Source organism: Euphorbia lathyris, chromosome 3 (genome assembly GCF_963576675.1).
Source record: "Euphorbia lathyris chromosome 3, ddEupLath1.1, whole genome shotgun sequence".
Lineage (NCBI taxonomy): Eukaryota > Viridiplantae > Streptophyta > Magnoliopsida > Malpighiales > Euphorbiaceae > Euphorbia > Euphorbia lathyris.
This window is the reverse complement of record NC_088912.1, coordinates 28,398,125-28,420,452: the sequence shown is the minus strand read 5'-3', so window position 1 is coordinate 28,420,452 and position 22,328 is coordinate 28,398,125. Positions and strand designations below refer to the sequence as shown.

The 22,328-nt window shown below is 35.9% G+C and overlaps 1 protein-coding gene across 1 annotated transcript; it reads right to left on the bottom strand.

Annotated features, from left to right (window-relative positions):
- Positions 1-505: 505 nt before the first annotated feature.
- Positions 506-13,080, bottom strand: LOC136223130 (electron transfer flavoprotein-ubiquinone oxidoreductase, mitochondrial). Its single transcript, XM_066010962.1, has 18 exons — positions 12,437-13,080; positions 11,623-11,699; positions 11,038-11,144; positions 10,508-10,589; positions 10,321-10,429; positions 9,242-9,288; positions 9,063-9,137; positions 7,467-7,583; positions 5,542-5,610; positions 4,777-4,869; positions 4,431-4,533; positions 3,495-3,619; positions 3,234-3,283; positions 3,063-3,129; positions 1,831-1,910; positions 1,553-1,681; positions 1,414-1,480; positions 506-1,021 (listed from the first exon to the last, which is right to left on the bottom strand). Exons 1-18 carry the CDS (start codon positions 12,903-12,905, stop codon positions 938-940), a joined length of 1,950 nt encoding a protein of 649 aa, XP_065867034.1. The 5' UTR covers positions 12,906-13,080; the 3' UTR covers positions 506-937.
- Positions 13,081-22,328: the final 9,248 nt, after the last annotated feature.

Sequence of the window (22,328 nt, the reverse complement as noted above, 5' to 3'; positions counted from 1 at the left end):
CGGATCCAGCACCCGTCCCACCACTGGGATGGGCGGATCCATAGTCCACCCATACAATGGCGTGGGCGAATACACCACCCGCCCAAGCCATTGGCTGGGCGGATGCTGGATCCGCCCAGACCATTGGCTGGACGAATCTGGCACCCACCTAGACCAAAATTGTCGTTAGGCACAATCGTAGACTTTTTAGCGACGGAAAATACAAAATTCTCCAATTTTTGTGACGAATCATGCTAATCGTCACAAAAAATATGCATTATGTTCATGATTTTTTTGAGAAAAAAAATGTAAATTTTATTGTTCATGCTAATCGCATATCAATTATTTTTATAATTTCAATTATTATTGTTCGACTTTGTAATTTTAGAGAAAGAATTTTTAGTTTTTTATCAAAATTATGATAAGGGTAAAAAAGTCCAAATGGAGCGGTAAGAGGTAATTTGAGAGCGGTATTGAACAATTCACTATTAAATTGAACTACTCTTAATATATTGAAAACTTAAAATGATAAAAGATGCAATTAATATTACTCATTAATAAAGGTAAAATAAGAAATAGTTACATTGAAAACTAAACGTAACAAATAATATGAAATAAACAATTATTTTGAAATAGAAGATGTAAAAGCTATCGAGAAATTTCAATGGATATAAACTTAAATTCCATTTGGTACGCCATAATCTCATTATATTAGACTCATTACCATGCTTGGTTAGCTACATTACTTTTTTATATAATGAATCAAAGATTTTCCTCATAAATTTATGGCATGGATTCCCATTATAAGTAGCACTTGTATTTTTATTAGCTTAAGTGAAATAAAGAGAAATTTCTATGATAATTAGCTTTTATTTGACACATAATTGTTTATGTTTATTGGAAATTTTCTATGTTGCTTTTATTTTTGTAATAATAAGTCTGATACTCAGCAGTTAATTTACATGACAGAGTAGCCTGGACCACCTCCTCCTTCTGGTACTGTCCACTCAATGTTTTGCTTTGGATCCTTTATATCACATGCCTGAAACATCACAAAAACAAACCCCTAAAACCTCTCAACTTCAAATAATGAATGTAATCAGCAGAGGACAATGCCATTGATGATTTTGATTTGATGAAATGCTCTCCTTTTCACCCCTTGTGTTTTTTATAAAATTGACCCATGTGCTTTAATTTTCTCGGCATAAGATTATGCCAGTAGTGTATTACATGCGCGGTTAATATGGAGTACGGTCAAACTATGTTGTCCCATCGTGTAACGGTGCATGTAATAAACTATTAACAGAACCGTCTATCAAGGGCCAAATTTACTAAAAGATTGGAGTAGAGGGGATGGAATAACAAATTTTGCGAAGTATAGGGGCCAAAATGATAAATCGTACCAAATGCAGGGGTCAAAATGACAAATTGTACCTTGCAGTGTAGACAGTTCTGAGCATTGATCTGTAACTTGAGCTGACCATTATCATCTGGGACATACCTGCAGCATATTTTCAACTTAAGTTTTCTCATTTCCACAGGGCAAGTTCAAATCGAAATGCATATTACTCACTCATATACTCGAGCAGGACAATATCTTGACTCCGGCCCAGCATACTCAGGCAAATTTACAAGCTCGGGAATCTCGGGGTCTCTCAACCGAAGATGAGCTGGCTGGTCATGTTCATGATTGGTGTTGCTCCTAATTAAACAATCAAGTGATTATTTCAGGAATATATAGCAGAAATTCGATTTGTTCATCAGCAAAATACGAGCTTTTTCTTTTATCTAGATTAGATGTGTTAATCGATATATGAACCATATATTAAGAAATTTTATAACTTAATATACCTATGCAAAGAGGTTGGTACATCAAAAGAAACAACCCCATCTGGTTTTGGATATGTGACTGGAGAGTGTAATTTTGCAACCTGCAAATCCATGGTAAAATTAATTTCTCATATTATTAATTCATTAGAAATTATTTTTGATTTACTGAGTCGGAATACTTACCGAGGTTGGTTTTATATTCTAAGAAAAGAAGAAACACTTAAAGTTCCTATTAGCTAATAAATGGGCACAAAAATTACAGCTATTACTGCTTTCATGACACTAGTAAAATGAGGATATGCTGAATAGACAGCAATAAATATAACTAATTAAGGCAAAACCCATAATTAAGTCCTTGAACTTACCTGTTTTAAGGAATCAAGCCCTTGATCATTTATTTTTACACATTAAACCCTTGATCATTCAATCTATTATGGATTCAACCCTTATTTAACACCTCAGCTACACACTCCGTTAATAGCTTGCCTGACTAGAAAAAGATTGCAACCCATTAGAATCCTCAAAATCCTTGGTTCATCATCACCTTCTCCCTTTCATGAAAATCGATATTCACCTTCTTCTAATCCTAATCGATCGTTGTCTAATCCCAATCGATCATTCCTTTCCCATAATCGCACATTTGTCTCCTCCCAAATCGTTCAAAGAATCGATTTATCTGCAGGTACGGCATTGATATCTGGTATACCTTGGCAAGAGGCCATACCTGCAACTTTTTCTTTTTCTTTTTTGTTACAGCCTATTTGTACATCAAACAAGATTGTGAGTTCCTTGGATGGTTACTTTGTGCAATGGAGGTATGTTGTCAACTTGTTTTCAAAAGCTACAAAGAAGCATACAAAAACATGGATTTTGTGCCAAAGGATGAAAGTGAATGATTGATATTTTTAAATTTTGGCATTTGATTTCTGTTGGGATATCATTCCTCGTAATCTGCAATGACAGGTGTACCAAACTTTTTATGTTTGACTTGAGAAAATGGAAAATTGTCGGAAGGAGTAGATCAAGAACTACATTATTCAATAACGATGAACAGTTTCCTGAATTGGCATATGTCCCTGAAGAGCATCAGAGGAGAAGGCTATTCTTTCTTTTCGCTGGCTGTTTGACTAATAAGGAAGTGGAAATGTTAGTGGAGTCAATTTCTCGTCTCTTTGTCTCTCTAGTTTATAAGCTCTTGGGTTTGAAGTCGAATATTTAAGATGATAGTTGAGAACATAGGAAGGTTTACTTACGTCTGTTGCTTCGTGATCAGGCTTTCCATGTTTCAAAGTGAAGGGGGACTTCCCTTTTAGTATGTAGCTGAAATGCATAAAAAAGCAGCCATGTAAATAAAATGAAGAACAAAAGAGAAGCAAATAGATCAAGTCAAAGTAATAATGACTGGACAGAAAATGAGATCTTACTGCTCCAAACCACTTAAAGCCATCCCGGGAAAAAGCCCATGCTCAAATGCCTACAAAAATGAAAAACCATTTCAGAATGACATAGGAAAGAAAGTTAATGGAATTAACATTCGCATTACTTAAGGTTCATTCCCTTTCAATTAGAAAACCAAATAGAAAGTCGAGAGTTCCAAATAGTAGATAATTAAGGTCCATAAAGCAAAGGACTAGTAAGCATATATATATAGAGAGAGAGAGAGACAGAAGAATCTATCGACTTACAGGACGGTAGTTTCGAGCTCTATGTAGCTCCTCCCATATCCATGAATTTCTTAAAGTATCCCAATATGATTCCAAATTTGAGCCACCATGAAGAGCACCAAATGCAGCCTCTGCTGCTAGCATTCCTATTATCACAGTTAAAAGCTTAAGACCAATGATATCTGTTCTGAGACCTGCAGAATTTCTAACAGAATTCTCTCTTTAAGGCACACACGAAAACGTTCAGGATGCCCTATCAACTTTTGATTTAGATGAGCACTACACAATCTTTGTTTGTGCGAGTAAAAATATATTATAGGAAGCAAGTACACCAAATAAAGACATGGTATATGAGACAAATATAAGCACCAGTAGGCCACAACTGGGAACATCAGGAGCACTGGACTGAATATTAGCATAAGATATACAAATAAGGGAATCCGTGTTTTTGTTTCCTTTTTCAATATATTGAAAGCATCATCAGAATTTCAACGAACCAAATTGCGGTGCTCATTAGGAAGCATGAACAATTAGCATAAGTTTCAAAGAAATACCGAGGTATCCCATACGAATGGTATCTCCATGCCACCTTTGCAAATGTATACCGTTTTAATTTTTCTAGATGAATGATCAACATTCTTCCTTATTTTTCCTTCTTTAATTAATATGATAAGAAAAACACGAAAGAAAGAGGGTAATATTTATGAAAGCGAAATCTAAGAACCCCCTTTCCTTTACATGAATAAATTAACAGTTCAACACACCGTAAACTCTAGAAGGCCATCATCAATTTAACATCACTAGATTTGAAATTTTCTTCAATTTTTAACTAAAACCATTCACAGACACCTTTTCTTTCATTACGTCTTTCTTTTAGGTTTTGACAAGACTTATTTGAGCATAGTTAGATTAGAACAGTACACAATTAATCCATCTGTACAAGGAACAGAATGGTACCTGATTTCATAGCAGTATGTGTTCCCTTTATCTTTGGTACATTCATAAAGCCAGCTGAACAACCAACGATTGCTCCTCCAGGGAAAACTGGATATGGAATAGACTGAAATTTAACTAGCATCATAATCATATTTGTATTATCTTATACGATTCTTATAACTGACACAACTTTATCTATTAAATCTACTCTAATATCATGTTCATTATCACAAGTAAATGCTGTTGGCACCTGTTATCAGCTGATCGTTAACAAAAATTTCATCAAGGAATTAGTTTGGACACACATTGCCTAATTTACATCAATTGATGCAGCAAATCCATCAAACAGAAGTTACTGAAGGCTCACCTGAAGACCACCTTCGTTTAAAGTGCGAGCACCATACTGAATGACGGTTCCACCTTCCAGAATTGGTTTGATGGCAGGATGATGCTTAAGTTTCTGATAACAAAAACCCACAAGGAGAATTTGCAATACGTTAGACATGATTGAGCTCCACACATGAATTAGAAGTTAGGAAAATATACACCACAAGCTTGAATATTTAACCACTCGAGAAGCATACTACAATAAACAAGAGTGTTCCGAATCTGCAAAAGGAATACTTGAATTTTCATCTATCAGCTTGTGGGAACATTCTATATTTCTCCAAAACTATAGGCGACAAGATCTTTAGTAATTTCAATGATCGTCATTTTGATCTCATATCACTGTATAAATTAAAGGATTTGCCTAGAATTCGTTGAAAAATATACTTAATCCTATGTAACAATACGTATTAGCATGAGAACATATATTTTCTTGTTTTTCCTTCGCTTCTGTATCTTTCCCTCCCTTGTCAAATTTCCTATGATTGTCCCATCAATGGTTCATGAAAAATCTCGCCTACCATAGGTTGGACATACAACTCATTATGGATTGTATCCTAATGATAGAAGACATGCATCGGAGTTAAACATGTGTTTCAAATTCTCCACATACCATTCAAAATTGACAAAATATATATGGCAAGATGATGGAGCCATAATCAATTTACATACATGTTACGAAGTTCAAAACAATGAAACAGTTCACCTGTCATGTTTTAAAAAGGACAAAAAGAATCAAGTTTACCTGAAATTCATCGTAAGGACTCAAATAAGGATTTCGATAATTCAAAGCAACCACTAGTCCAATTGAAACCTGTATACTCAACCCAAGAAACACATTACACAACAATTATTGGAAGCAAACTTGAGGAACTTGGTGAAAAGAGTTAATTATGAATAGCTCCAGAATAAGAAATTTTATGAAATGGAATACATATGAAACAATTTTTCAAAATTGGAAATCAACAAGATGAGGAGGTTTAAAAGTTAAAAAGAAAAATTAGCAAATCTAGATATAAAGCAATCAGCATCCTAAATCATTCATCTTGACCACCAAAGTTAATTTACATGGCTGTTAAAATGTGGATGTTCATACAGATTTCATATTTTAAATACAATATATGTGTGAGTAAAGATCTGCAAACAAGAAAGAATGAATATTTTGTTAATTTAGGGAAAGATCCACATGACAATTTAAACATTTCAGACACAAGGAACAGTTCAATTTTATGTCCTTGAGACTTCTGTAGTGAAAGTTTGAACTTATTTTCTCAGCAAGCTCACTGCAGTTTAGGAGTACTATATATTACAGAATTTCTGTATCTCAATTGGATGTAACTACTAAGTTGATAGATTAAGTAGCACCTTCTTATACAGTTTCACTCTTGAGGAATTAGCTGCTTGATTGCACATTGGGTTGCAAATTCTTTTTACAGAATGACATGTAAATCCTCTAAGATCTAATAGCAGCATGATTTCTGCCATTGTTGTTAATCCATATTGTTTGAGAGCGGTGATGACATGTAAATCCTCCAACTAAGCCTCCCAGATTGCAAGCAGCAATTGGACCTCAAGTACCAGGGTCCCCTCAATTATATACTATAGTAATGAATTACGTAAAAACCATGGTTGTCAAAACCGGACCGGCCGAAAAACCGGAAGAGCTAAAGGGTTAAGGGTTTAAGGTTCAATCGAGGTTGAACCGGGGTTAAACCGAAATTAAAAAATCCTATAAAAACTAATGATTTAAGTTTTGTTTTTTGTTTGAAAAAATGATTTAAGTTTTATTTAACCTATTAATATAATATACCTTGAAATTTATGGATTAATTAAGATAATAATCTCCTTATTTGGATAATTGCACAATTTTTATTAGATTATAATTTTAATTAAACATCGCACAGATTCATTCAAAGCTTTAAATGTGTTTTTCTTTTTTAAGTCCATGCATGAATACATTAATTATTACTAGTTTCAAAAAAAAAAAATCACTATTATTATTATTTATTGATAGTATTACGTTAATGACTTGTTAAAATTAATGAATTTGAATTAAAGTATTCTCTTTCAATTGGATGGATAATGAATTAACTAATGTAATTTGAAATTAATCTTTGATTTTAGAAAAAATAATTACATCTTTTACTAAACCGTTTGAACCGCAAAACCGTGACCGGGTTTCCGGTTTGATGGTTCAACCAGCCGGTTCAACGGGTTTTTAACGGTTTTGAACGTTGCAAAATATTAAGTACCTCCGGACCGTTTTACCTACCGGGTCCGGTTGAACCGGGTTGACCCGGCCGGGTCGGTCCGGTTTTGATAACCTTGGTAAAAACTTTATAATCCAACTATTTACGTGTAAAGAACATTTCTTACAAAAGCACTTATATTAATGTGGCTTGCACAACATAAAATTCAGATGGTAAGATGAAGAATCAAATCAAAGAAGAATGACAACTTAAATGCTATCTTTATCAAAATCAAAGTTTTGTGGGAACATAAAAACACTAATAAATTGCACACACCAATATAAGAAAACTAAAAGAATAGAGATTTGTTTGTAAAGTGATTGTACCATATTGAAAAGTTATACGGCACCCAAAGAATGAAATTCCAAAAACAAATGCATATGATTTGCTCCAGATGAAGTGTAGAGGAATCTTTAATTACCTGCCTATCTTTCATGTGATACAGAAATGAACCCCCATATGTTTTATGATCCAAGGGCCAACCTAATGTGTGAAGAACAGAGCCTGGTTCATGCTTGCTCTCATCAATTTCCCAAACCTGATTACAAAAGAAATTTCCAAAAATATGATTGAGAATTATTTAGGTAAAGTAAATTTGAAATATCATGATAAGTGATAATTTCGAAAATATCTTCCAATGTCAGCCAAAAGCCTGTCAAAAACATTTACAATAATAGGATCTCAAAACCAATCACTGCAATGCAACAAGTATTTGTGTTACAACTATTAGAATAAATTGAAATGAATAATATGTATATGTATATAGTTGTCTCAAATTCCTATTACGTTTGAGTTTTCAGTTTTCCTACAGAGAAGGTTTTTCCTCAAGAAGCAATTAAGGATAAGTCCACATATAGCAGCTAATAATGTCTTGGTTAGTTCTATACATGATAAAAGATTTTCTCCAATAGAAGTGTGAAAAAATTAGCAAAATATAAACAAGCAGCTAACACAATAGATTGGAAAATGATGCTTATTAATGATTCACTGATAGTAATTCAGGAATACAAACATGACATGAAACAAAAGATAACTAATGGATAGACAAGCTCTAATTCCTGCAGAAATTGAACACTCATGCCCTCTCCATCTTAATGGCTGAAAAAAATGTAGAATTTAACAAAATTCTCTCTAATAAGCCCATTACAATTCCTTCTTGCCCTTAACTTAGTACCTACAAACAGCTCAGGTATTTGTCTTCTTTCGCCTGGTGTATACTTGCCAGGTCTTTGGCAATCTTACTTGGGCTGTATCAATTCATTGCCAATCCCAGGTTCTTCATCAAAGTCTTGATGGTTAAGTGAGCAGGACCCTAAGCAACGGAGTAGACCTAGGTTGTATCTGAGGAAATTTATTTTGGTAAATGTTGCAAAGCAATGTTCTCTTCTAAACTAGTGACAGAGAAGAAAAACCTTCCTGAGGTTTTCTGATAACAGATACACTTGGGCCCGTAATTGTGAACACGAGCAATAAGAAAGATAATGAACATCTTTGATGATGGATTTTATAGTGTGGATTGCCAAATCTCTCTATAAAAATTGTAGTTATGTTGTTTGTGAATTGTTTGCACAATAGTACATATGAGCGAGAAATCATTAACCTTTTTTTCTGGATGGAGTGTTAATAGTGTAATCATGGTATACTTTGGTATGGTAATAGATTTTAATTTTCTGTTTCGTACCTTGTGTTTGAAATGATGGTGAGGTAAATAATGTTATTGTGTTTGTTTGATGGCATTTTTAATAATGTTATTGTGTTTGTTTGATGGCATTGGATGGTAAAATTATAATAAGATCCCAAAATTATCCTTTAGTATAAATAATTATATTAATTATAGAAAATGGCTAGAATTATTTTCTTTCCCAACAATTTATTGTTGAATAATAAAATTATATTCTACTCAATTTTAATTTCATAAAATTTGTATTTGTAATTATTGTAATACCCCTCAAACAAACAAACAAACTGTAAAGTGATCAAATACAGTAAAACAGAAAGTATATTGGAAGTAGCTGACCTCTTTAATTCCCAAAGCATAAGTCTGATGTTGAGCATTGACCTTCTCTCTCAATTTGTATTTTCCAATTATTTTCTGTTAGCAAGAACATCAAAGCCAGATTTAACACATGTTCACTGATGACGTCAGTAACTTGAAATTTATAGCAGCCAAAGCAGAAATAAATTATTCCTGAAAACCTCTGATAATGATCCTCGACAACCTTCAGCTAGAAGCATTACACGACCTGCATGTTTAAGTAATCATAACGAATTAGTAAATGCATAAATGATTTACTCCATATAATGTGAAAACTTGTCATTCTCAACGGAAGTGTACAAATGTTCAAGGCTGCATATACATAACCACAATATCTAAGATATGTCCATTCAGTTCGCATACAGATTGCAGTTTTGAACATAAGATTTATCAATTCACTACATAAGCAGCTTTAAGTATGAGGAAAACACATTCTTCAATGGAAAGATAGCATGATTTCCATGCTCTCGGAGAAGAAGACAGTATACAAAAAAGGACCCAGATGAAAAAAAAAAACAAAGGAATGCAATTAAAGATGCTTAGAAGCGTATTCACATTACCCTTTGCTATAAAGGCATGATTTTATTTGATGGTGACCGAGCATGCAGGAGTAAATGATCACACGTTTATTAGACCAACTCCTGGCTTCTAGTCTGGAAACAAGTCTCCAGGATCTAAATGAAAAAGGTCCCATAAATAGCCACCTATATAACATCTAGATATATCTTAAGCCTAGAGAATTGATAACCACATATTTACTGGAAAAAATTCAATTCAAACACCTCTTTTCAAGGAAATTGTAGGCTACTCTTGATGTCAGTTTAGCACAAGAAATCAATTTCGTCGAGATTTTGTTTTTCCAAATTGGTGAAAAGACTAAACTTGTGCAATGATTTGTTAAGGATACTGAACAGCTTGTTGCATAATGCTCTGGAAACAAAATCCAGGATACACTATATCAGAAACTGAAGAGGTTAATTTTTTTCCTGAGATTGTCTACGGATGTCTCTAGTGTCAACTTTGCATCTTATATATTTAGCTAACTTCTAAAGTAATGTGATTGACAATTAATTATAACATCACGTCAGCATCACAACATTCTGCTAGAAGTACTTTAGTATTATATTATAATAAATATTCGCTTCTAATGTGAGAATTTGCAAATACACTTTTATGGAAGCCAAGTGTTCCACCTTAATGATTTTATCCAATATGCATTAGTTGAGAGAGAGAGAGCTACCTTTTATTGCCACACCACGTTGAAAATTCTCCTTCTTCGAGCCATCTTTAGAAATTCCCATATCGTTAGTTCCAATACCAATGACACTGTCATTTTCATCGTACAGTATCTGTCAAAATTGCACAGGTTGTACATATGTACTTGATATATATTAAGCAGTTTAACACAAGATTCAAAACAAGCGCACCTCACTAGCAGCAAAGCCAGGATAAATCTCCACTCCAAATTCCTCAGCTTTCACCCCCAACCATCTTACCAACTGACTTAAACTGCATTAGAACACCATCCATCCATGAACTCTTCTTTAAATTTGATTTGAGAGTATAACAAACAAGGTTTTCTAAGCAACTACTTGCAAAAAAATATTACAGAAAAATATGCCTAAATGTTGAGGTTGCAGAAAATGAGGAACTTATATTTCAAACAAGAACATCAGAGCAGCACAATAAATCCAAGAACATCCATAATAAAGTGCAAGCATAAGGTGACAAGACAATTCAAAAAGGTCGGACATAAAGTGTAATAAAATTTAGTATAGTTTATAGAACTCAAGTTCCAACAGAATTGAGAATAGCAAGGAGGATAATCATAATATCAAGATTTGAAAGGTTCATTGGAAAATTCGAGCTTGTTTACCAAATTATCAGATTTGGATATGAGCACAATTTATATTGTATGTTCTATGAAAAACACAAATTGATAAAAAAAAAATACTACCTTATGACATAGTTGCCTTTATTATCAAAGGGACTTGGAAGTGTATAGGCACGATTCTTTGTTAGAAACCAAAACTTGTCAGAGGAAGCAGGGACACTGATTGGTGCCTACAACAAATAAAAGAGAACCGATAGGTCAGTTCTGCTAAAGTTCATATGTTGCACACCAATTTACTGATAGATAAAGCATTGAGATGTTATTTGAAATTAATGGTTACAAAGACCTATGCACAAGATATTAGGGGAACAATGAAAGCAGTATATAATTTTGGAAATTAAAAGCATGATAAGCATTCGGAACCCTTCTTTCTTTTTTTATTCCTGAAACATGTCGCTACACTTATTTGATATTCATGAAGACTTCCACTATTGAGCAAACTGAAAAAAGTATCAAGTAAACAAATTTACCAGAAACTTAATAATTGAATAAGCTTTGATTAAGCATGAAATAGGGGATCCATCATTTTATCATTAAGACTAATGTTAGCAATGACGCAAAGGAAGTATTTTTCAAGACAGGTTTTTTTTTTCAATATATTGTGAAGAAATGCAAGTGACAACATAAGGAATTCACAAAAAAAAGCACCTCTTCCTCTTTCCACTGTGGGAGAAGTTCATCAAGTGCGCGTGGTTCAAAGACATTACCAGAAAGGATGTGAGTACCTATGTCGGAAAATCATACAAGCGGCAAAGACAAATTATCAGATCCCATGTCTACATAAAACTGGATGCCAGAACTCAAACAGATCAAGATGACTAATCAGTAAGATAGGATCCAAAAGGTCCATAATCTAGACCCGGAAAGGAACAATTTATATTAAAAGACAGCATAATAATTTAACAAAAGAAAGAAACAGTTGCCACAACTTATCAGAACTGCACAGTAATCAAAATGAAATCGCATTTCCTATATTCTCTCGGTTCTTTCCAGTGGATGTTATTTTATACCATCTGCTCATCAAACTATGTTCTTCTCTAATAATCAGAGTTGGTTGGATTACATCCAAAAAGTTAATGGCATTTGAATTAAGGTTGTCAATTTCTGACACCAATTACCATTTTTTTTTAGATAACTAGCTTAACACTGCCCATTTGACACCAATTACCATTCTTTGTTACATTTATATCATATATAATCATGTAGAATATATATTATGAAACAACAACCCGTTTTGACACTCCTAATTTGAATATCCATCACACATTATCAGAATCAGCCTTTTCTTTTTTCACAAAAAATAATTATCTTATTTCAGAAACCAGAATAAAGATGCAACAGTGGAACTCCTATAATTTCTACCGTTGCTCAATCACAAGCCACTGGAATATAATGATCTAAATTTTATAAAATTTCAAGGAACCCAAAGGACGAAAAGGCTTCAAATCAAGAAGAATCTTACCGACTTCAGCGCCTTTTTCAACTATACACACAGATAAATCCAAACCCTTTTGGCGGCACAATTGCTTCAATCTTATTCCGGCCGATAACCCAGCCGGGCCAGCTCCAACAATCACAACATCATACTCAATAGACTCTCTCTCCGGTTCAGCGCTAAACCTCATAATGAAACATCGATTTCCATTCAAATTCTGAAAAATGGCACAACTCGGCCGGTATCCATGTGAAAAAAAACGATTGAAACCTTGCCCAGACACTAAAAAACTTGAGGGAGACCCATTTAAAGTTGGGGTTTGATATGGCGAGGGTAAGTGTTTCGGAAGAGATTCAGATGAATTGGAATGAAAATGGTTATTGGCTGAGCTTGCAGAGTTGGAGAGATGAGTGTGAAGAGAAAATGAAGAGGATGATAACCGGGAGAAAGATTTGGTAGAAATTGATTTAGAGGGAGGATAGAGGAGTCTATACATGATTTATGGATTGATGAAAATGGTGAGTGAAGAGATACAAAGCTAAGATTTTTATATCATGGGTTTTGCGTAAATTGAACTGGTTCCTTGTCATCAGATAAACACAGAATATGAAATCAGAGATTAAAATATTAAGCCAAATTGTTTAGCTCCAATGTATGACAAACTAAACTGAATCCGAGCATAAGGAACTATTGGATCAAATGGAAACCTCTGGACCAATTACATTATGGATGACAACGGTTAATTAAAAAATAAACGGATAGAGGTTTGAGATTGGCACTACCGTTGGTACCTTATCCGATAAAGGTTTGGGATTGGCACTACCGTGGGTACCTTATCCGTTCTCATCCATAAATTACACAAATTATTACGACTTAGAAATTTCTTACTCTTCTTTCATTCTCTCTTCGTTTCTTTCTTAGTTTGTGAACTTTGCATTCTGTTTTTAATTATTGACTCATATATATATAATATCTTTTTTCTTGCGAACTTGGCACTCCGTTTTTTTATTATTTTGTACGTTTTTCCCAGGATAATATTTCCCATATATGATTTTACTGCGAAGCCTGAGAAGAGAAATACTATTTCGCAGAATGAGTTTTTCTTCACAGTTTTCGCAAACTGCGAAACAAATTCATATACCGAAGTAGTATTTACCTTCGCAGTTTGGGGAAAATACAAAGTGGTATATTTAGTTATTTGATGGAAATATACACAAGTAAACAACATGATTAGCAACATAACATCAAAAACATAATAATATCAAAATTTACAACAAGATTGCACCAATAATTCAAACCATAAACCCTAAACCCCAGCAATTGAGGAAATATGCTTCCAGAACATTTGCTAAGAAGTTCATAAGCAAAAGGAACTAGAACATTTGCTCTTCACCATCTTCATCAGATCCCAATCAACCCTCACTATGATTGATGCCTTTGTATTCAAACTAAATTGATACTTGAATTTTATGTCTTTGTATTCAACATCTTCATCACATCTCAATCACCCCTCACTGTGATTGATGCGTTTGCATTCAAGCTAAACAGATACTTGAATTTGATGCCTTTGTATTCAACCTTCACAAAAATTAAGTCAAATTCGAGAAATAATGAAAGAAACACTTCGTAGAAAGCGAAATTGTGAAGAGAAATACAACATGAAAATGATGATTTTGCTTCACAAAAAGCGAAACTGCGAAGTCTGCGAAGAGAAATACAAGCTGAAAAAATGATGATTTTGCTTCGGCTTCTCAAAATGTGAAGCAAAATCATTCTACGAAGTTAATTGATGGAGAAAAATACTACTTTAGAGGATGATTATACTTCGTAGGCTTCGCAAAATGTGAAGCAAACTCGTTCTGCGAAGCCGTTTTCTAGAAAGAGAGGAAGATGAAACATGAGAAATACAGTAGATACTTACCGTCTTTCGTCTTTTTCCATTGAAATCGACAATAAACATATGATAAATACAGAAGAACATCGAATAACGATGCTTTCGATTCGCACAAGAAGAAAGAAACAAAGAGACGAAGAAGAAACATGAAGATGAATAACCATACCTTCGATTCACACAAGAACAGAGAGAGAAAGAAAGGAAGAAGAGACGGGATAATGTAAAAATGGATTCTGTTCGCACAATATAAAATAATGGGGAAGATGAAATGATTCAAAGGAAGGGAGAAGATGAAACGATGAAAGAAATGAAGGGGGGAGATGAAAGGTTTGGAGTATTTTGGAAAAGTCACAAATAAATACTCTAGATATGTAATGACTTGAGTAATTGGTCTAAATATATAAATAAGCATCCCATTTGACCTAATTTTATAATTTTTCTAGGTAAGATGAGTTCGGTTGTTATAGACCCAAACTCAAAGCCTATACATTCCAATGGAGGACTTACGTATACATTTTCACCTATTTAATACGATCCCACACATAAAAGTTTTGTATTCATTCATTATAAAATTAAAACATAAAAGTTTTGAGAGATCAAAATTTCATTATATGTGAGACAAATAATACTCTTGAGAGAGAAAATAAACAGAGAATTTAGTCACCATTGTTTGGTGAGATTATTATTGTATTTTGGTTAAAAAAAATTTCCGGAATGAAATATTCAGAATTATTTTTGCCCATTTTATTTATACAAGGCGGGAAAAAGTTAGATACTACTGTGAGTGTTGTATTTATTTATTCGCTATTTATTTTTAGTCATATTTTCCAACAAGTAATATCAGAACCTAGTTCAATAAAACTGTATTCATGTGTAATTTAAGATGGACGAGTCATCGTCATCATTATTATCACCAACGATGCTCAATTGATTGCATCCAATTATTCTTTTCAGAAGGCAAGAATGGAGGACATCGTTTATTGCAAAGATTTGTATGAACCCTTCAATCGCTAGGAAAAAAAAACAAAAAGGAAGCCAGATGATGCATGGAGCATTCTGAATAGAAAATCTGTCGGAAAAAAATCTGACAATGGGTTGATCATAGTGTGTTCCACCATGTGGCATACGAGATGGGTATATTTCATCTATGGTGTACAACATTGCCATATTTCATACTTTCGTGTACAACCTTCAATTTGTCTCACTAATATATACGAACTTAAAGGTGGCCTCCCACTGTGATGTATAGCCGGTGAAAATGACCGGTCAACGCCATTCAACGCGCCACCTCACCACTTTTCAACTTTAATTAAACACAAGCCATATGCAATACCAAAATACCATTTATCTTTTCTCTATTTTACCCTTATCCCTTCATCTCTTCATCTTATTCCCTCTATTTCTTTCTCTCTTCAACTCATTGTTGAAACACCTTTCCACATAATTTTGATTTGACAAAATTGTTTAAGTATAATTAAAAACATATTCTAAACACACTAAGTTTAAATGCTTTGATTTATTCTACTAATGTGTTTGTTCAATGTTGAGTTAAATTGTTTATAAGACATAAGGATTAAAAGGCCCAAGCCTAATACAACAGTCAAAGCCCAAGTCAAACAGTTCAATACAACTCGACCCGCGTTTATCAAAACGATGTCGCTGTGTACCAAAACGCAACTCAGCAAGAGAAGGATCTAGAAGACCTTCAGGGAACAACTTCGGAATGAAGCTGCTGAGTTGGTTCGACAAAGCGTACAAGACAGCAGCTGGCTAAGGAAAACTTCCAAACAAAGTATTTCTACTTTGGGTAAAGTTCAGACGACACAGTATGCTGTCCAGTTGACTTTACCATAAAAGGAGAGACATTCTGCCGAGCTGACCAAAAGCTGACCGAGGACAGAAGATACACAAATCTGATTGGCCGAGAGCTCTGAGCAAGTCAGGATGACAACGACAGGAAGCCGTTTCCCTCCAACGGTTATTTCGAAATTCGAAATGACCGATGCCTCAAGACGTCTCTATAAATAGTGCCATCAGAAGCTTCATTCAACACAGAACTTGATCAAGCCATTACGCTGACCAAATTTCTACGCAAGTTCTGCAAGCAAAAAGCAAAGCAAATCTTACACTACAGTTCATATATTTGTGTAAAATTCTAGAGTGATTATTCAATCATCTAAGGTGTCTTAGCAATCATTGTTTAGGACAAACACTTATCATTTCTAGAGATTAAAAAGGAGAGGCTGAGTACTCGGTTATAGTACTCAGCGAGAGATTAGGATTGAGTAGAGGTATAGAGGAAGGTACTCTTGTTATACTCAGTTGCTAAGATTGTAAAAGGTTTGAGGCTCTACCTTTAAAGAGCTCAGTAGAGGATTCGAAATCTCGGAACGTGTTCCGGGGACAGGACATAGGCTTAGAAGAAGCCGAACCTGGATAAATCTGCTGAGTAACGTATTTCTTACCTTAAACTCCTTATATATATTGCTTGCTTAAATAACCAAAAACTGACCAAGTAAAGAGGTCAAGCTGAGTTGTGCGCATCGAACATCTGAGCTCAGGAATAGACTTTAAGTGCTATCTCCTGACTCAAGTCAAGAAACTGACCTAGTCACCAGTTGACTAAGCCAGTATCTTACTGATCACTCAGCGCCGCTGTTAAAACCTTTTCTCTTGAGAAAAGAAGTCTGCCCTAAATCTTTAAAAAGTTTGAATAGTTCCTAACTCCCCCTTGGAACTATACTTGTAACATTATAAGGGACCAACAAGTGGTATCAGAGCCTAAAAGCTCACTGTAAAAGGTTTAACAACCTTGAGCTGATCCACACTATGGGCGAAAACAGTACTCGGTTTCTCCCAGGAAACCAAACAACTCAGATATTGCCTGAGGGGCTGTCCATCAGTCGGCCTCCCCTATTCTTCGGGTCTAACTATACCTTCTGGAAGAATAGGATGAAAAATTTCATTCAGGCTACAAATATGAGTTCCTGGCTATCTATAGTGCAAGGCCCATTTGTACCTGTCGAAGTTGTGGCTGGCCAAACAATTGTAAAAGCTGAGGCCAAATGGACAGAGGATGATCTCAAGAAGCTTCAAAATCACGCTTCGGTTATTAATATGCTTCATTGTGCGCTCGATGCTGCAGAATATAATAAAATCTCAGGTTGTGAGTCGGCGCAAGAGATCTGGAAGAAGCTGGAGGTCACCTACGAAGGAACCAATAAAGTAAATGAGTCCAAGGTGAACCAACAGATGAGACTGTATGAGCTTTTCGAGATGAACAATGATGAGGGGATATCTGACATGAATGCAAGATTTACCAACATCATAAATGAGCTCAAGAGACTTGGGAAGATATTCACTGAGGAAGAACAAGTCAAAAAGATACTCAGGAGTCTTCCTAAAGACTGGCAAGCAAAGAAGACCGTTGTTGAAGAAGCTCATGACTTAACCACCTACAAATATGACGAACTCATCGGCTCGTTGCTGACCCATGAGATATCAATGAAAAACTTCGAGGTGAAGGAAAAGTCTGAAGACAAGAAGCAGAAATCTCTTGTCATGAAAGCTGACTCCACTGAAGGGAGCTCAACAGATGATGAGGAGATGGCTATGTTCACAAGGAATATGAAAAGGCTATTCAGGAAAAATGACAAATATTCTAAGAAGCCTTACAGAAAGTTTGATAAGTATAAAGCTGACTCCAGTGACAACAAATACAAGAGAGACAACTCAAAGCCTATTACATGCTTTGAATGTCATCAAACTGGCCACATAAAGTCAAGCTGCCCCACGCTGAGGAAAGATAAGAAGAACGGAAAAAAGGCAATGGTGGCTACATGGAGCGACAGTGATGAGTCTTCATCAATAGAAGCTGAGGCCACCGAGTCAGCGAAGATATTCTTCATGGCTGATGAACTTGCTGAGCCATGCGTTTCTGAGCATACTGACCCCTCCGTTGCATCTGAAGATGAGGAGCAATCAAATGAGGTAATACCACTTTCCCAGCTCAGAAACGAAATGGGTAATGCCCTGAGTGATCTCTATACACTTATCAAAAAGTGTAATAAGAAAATTAGAGCACTCAGCAGGCGCTGTGACGAGGTTGAAGAGGTCAAGCTGAGTGACCTCAAATACCTTCTTCAGGACAACTCAATGTTGCATGATAACATGAAGATCATACATGAGTCTGTCTCTGAAGTCCAATCAGTTTCAAAGAAACTGAGAAAGGACGTCACAACTATCCAGAACCAATTAAAGGTTCCAAATAAAATAAACAGTCCTCTGAGAACTCAGTACCAAGGTACTCGGTAGAGATGGAATCCCCAGCGGAATGTCCAATGTGACTTCTGTGGGAAGAAAGGTCACACCACAAAGGTGTGCTGGCATGCTCAGCACTGGGGTGCTGACCAGTCAGTGAGACAACCTAAACAGAAGGTCAGTTGTGACTTCTGTGGAAAGAATGGCCATACTTTCCATGTATGTCGCCATAAAATAAAGTATGATGCTTTACCTGTTGCACCTAACAAGCAAGGACCCAAAAATAATTGGGTACCTAAAAGTAACTAGTTACAATACAGGTAAGCCTGAGATGTGCTGAGAAGTCAAAGATGTGGTATATTGACAGTGCATGCTCAAGGCATATGACCGGTGATGAAACTCAATTCATCACGTTTGAGCGTAAACGAGGAGGAAGTGTAAGTTTTGGAGACAACAAAAAGGGTAAGATAGTAGGGTCAGGAACCATTGGAGGTAACCCCACTATTGAGTCAGTCTCCCTAGTCAGCGGACTCAAATATAACTTACTCAGTGTAGCTCAGCTATGTGACAATGGGAGAAAAGTTATATTTGATGCTACTGGATGTAAAATATACGAGGGTAAAACAAATGAGTTAATCTTAACTGCCCCTCGCATAGATAATGTCTTTATGCTAGACTTAAAGAAAAAGTTTTCAAAAATTGTATGCTTAGTATCAAAGGAAGAAAATTCATGGCTATGGCACAGGAGACTTGGTCATGTAAGCATGGACCTCCTGGCCAAATTAGCAAGAAAGCAATTGGTTGAGGGACTGCCTGAACTTAAATTTGAAAAAGATCAATTATGCCACGCTTGCCAAGTTGGAAAACAAACCAAACAATCTTTTCACAGCAAAAACATTGTCTCAACTAAGCGTCAGTTAGAGCTACTACACTTGGATCTCTTCGGTCCAGTCCAGCCGCTGAGTCTGGGTGGAAGAAGATTTTCCTTGGTCATTGTAGATGACTTCTCTCGGTACACTTGGGTCATCTTGCTGAGCAGCAAGGATAAGACCTTTGAGACATTTTCAAATTTGGTTAGAAAAATTGAAAATGATAAAGACCTAAAATTGGCTCACATCCGAAGTGATAATGGTGGAGAATTCAAAAACCAAAAGTTTGTTGAATTCTGTGAAGCCAGCGGCATTGACCATAATTTTTCTGCTCCTAGAACACCTCAACAAAATGGGGTTGTAGAAAGGAAGAACAGAACTCTGGTTGAAATAGCCAGGACAATGCTGGATGAGCATAGGCTTCCAAAGTATTTTTGGGGAGAGGCTGTTAACACAGCGTGCTATATTATTAATAGGGCTCTAGTTAGACCTATACTCAAGAAAACCCCCTATGAACTTTGGAAAGGACGAAAGCCCAATATTGGATACTTTCGTGCCTTTGGCTGTAAATGTTTTATTTTGAATACCAAAGATAGCTTAGCAAAGTTTGACTCAAAAGCTGATGAGGCTATCTTTTTAGGCTACTCAACAAACAGCAAAGCATACAGAGTTTTTAATAAACGAACTCAAGTTTTAGAAGAGTCAGTACATGTTGAGTTCGACGAGACTAACCCTGCAGGTAGATACCAGCCACTGACCGAGAATGATCCACACTCAGTAACCGCTGACCAAGAACCAGCTGCTGAGTCATTCACTAAAAGGCTGACCAAGAGTAAGAGTGAACCTAAGATTACTTTCACTGACCAGTCTACTTCTGCAGAGATTGTTGAAACACAGACATCACAAGACATAAATCTACCGAAAGAGATAAGGATTCCAAGAGGGCACTCAGAGAGTGAAATCCTTGATTCTGCTGGGAATACCCTGATGACAAGGAATCAACTCAGGAGGTACCTCAGTAATGTAGCCTTCGTCTCAGTACAGGAACCTAAGAACTTCGCTGATGCTGAGGAAGATGAATTCTGGATGAGCGCAATGCAAGAGGAACTTGATCAATTCAGAAGAAACGATGTATGGGAGCTAGTGCCACATCCAAGGAGTCAGAAGACCATTGGAACAAGATGGGTCTTCCGCAACAAAATGGATGAGCAAGGAAATGTAGTCAGGAACAAAGCAAGGCTTGTAGCTCAGGGCTACAGTCAGCAAGAAGGTATTGACTATGGTGAGACCTTTGCCCTAGTGGCAAGGGTAGAAGCTATTAGGATCTTATGTGCATATGCATCTTACATGAACTTTAAATTGTTCTAAATGGATGTTAAAAGTGCATTTCTTAATGGGGTTATAAACGAGGAAGTTTATGTTAATCAACCTCCAGGGTTTGAGGATCCAAAATTCCCAAACCACGTTTATAAACTCAAAAAGGCTCTGTACGGCCTCAAGCAAGCACCACGTGCTTGGTATGAGAGGCTGACCAGTTTCCTGCTGACTAGAAATTATGTCAGGGGCAAAGCTTATACAACCTTATTCATTAAGAGAAAGGGTAAAGATACCCTGCTGGCTTAAATTTATGTTGATGATATAATATTTGGTGCAACTAACGAATCAATGTGCAAGGAATTTAGCAAACAAATGCAGACTGAGTTTGAAATGTCAATGATGGGAGAACTCAACTTCTTCCTCGGACTTCAAATAAAACAAGGAAAGAATGGCATCTTCATCAGTCAAGCTAAATATGCTAAGGAGATATTAAAGAAATATGACTTGGAAAATTGCAAGCCAATATCCACTCCTATGGGCACTGACACTGTCCTCTGCGCTGACGAGAATGGTAAGTCAGTAGACAGCAAATTATATCGAGGTATGATAGGCTCTCTACTTTACTTAACAGCCAGTAGACCGGACATTCAGTTCTCAGTATGCTACTGTGCTAGATATCAATCTAACCCTAAGGAATCTCATTACATAGCTGTAAAAAGAATCCTTAGATACTTGCAAAGCTCAGTGAACGTAGGTTTATGGTATCCCAACACACATAGCTTTACACTCGTTGGATACACTGACGCTGACTATGGTCGAGACAAGCTAGAACGGAAAAGCACCTCTAGAGGATGTCATTTCTTAGGAAGCTGTCTTGTATCTTGGTTCAGCAAGAAGCAGGCGTCAGTAGCCTTGTCTACCACTGAAGCTGAGTACATTGCTGCTGGTCACTGTGTTGCTCAAGTCCTATGGATTAAGCAACAGCTTGAAGACTATGGTGTTCAAACAAAGACAATTGAGGTCAAATGCGACAACAAAAGTGCAATTGATCTATCAAAGAACCCAATTCAACACAGCAGAATGAAGCATGTCAGCATAAGGCATCACTTCATTAGAGACCATGTACTCAAAGGTGAGATAAAGCTGACCTACGTCCCAACGGATGAGCAGCTTGCGGATATCTTCACAAAGCCACTGGCTCGTGAACAGTTCAGCATATTGAGAAAAGCCATTGGTATGTTTAATCCTCTTCAGTAAATTTCAGTTCTAAAATGTGAAATTATGCTGAGTGAATTACTATGCTGAATGATTTATGCAAATGCATGTTGAGTGATTGTTATGCTGTGCACTTAACACAAAATACACATCAATACTGAGTCAATATGCACACCGAGTAGTAATCTTAAACTGAGAAATCATTCTTTCATACTACTGACCACTAAGAATTCAAAACGCTTAGTATTCTAAACGCTGAGTGTTAGATCCGTTGCACTTAATGCTTAAGCACGCGAATAGCCACCTAGGATGACGTACGCGCCGAATGTGTCATAAATGCCAGGATCTTTATCGGTTGACAATC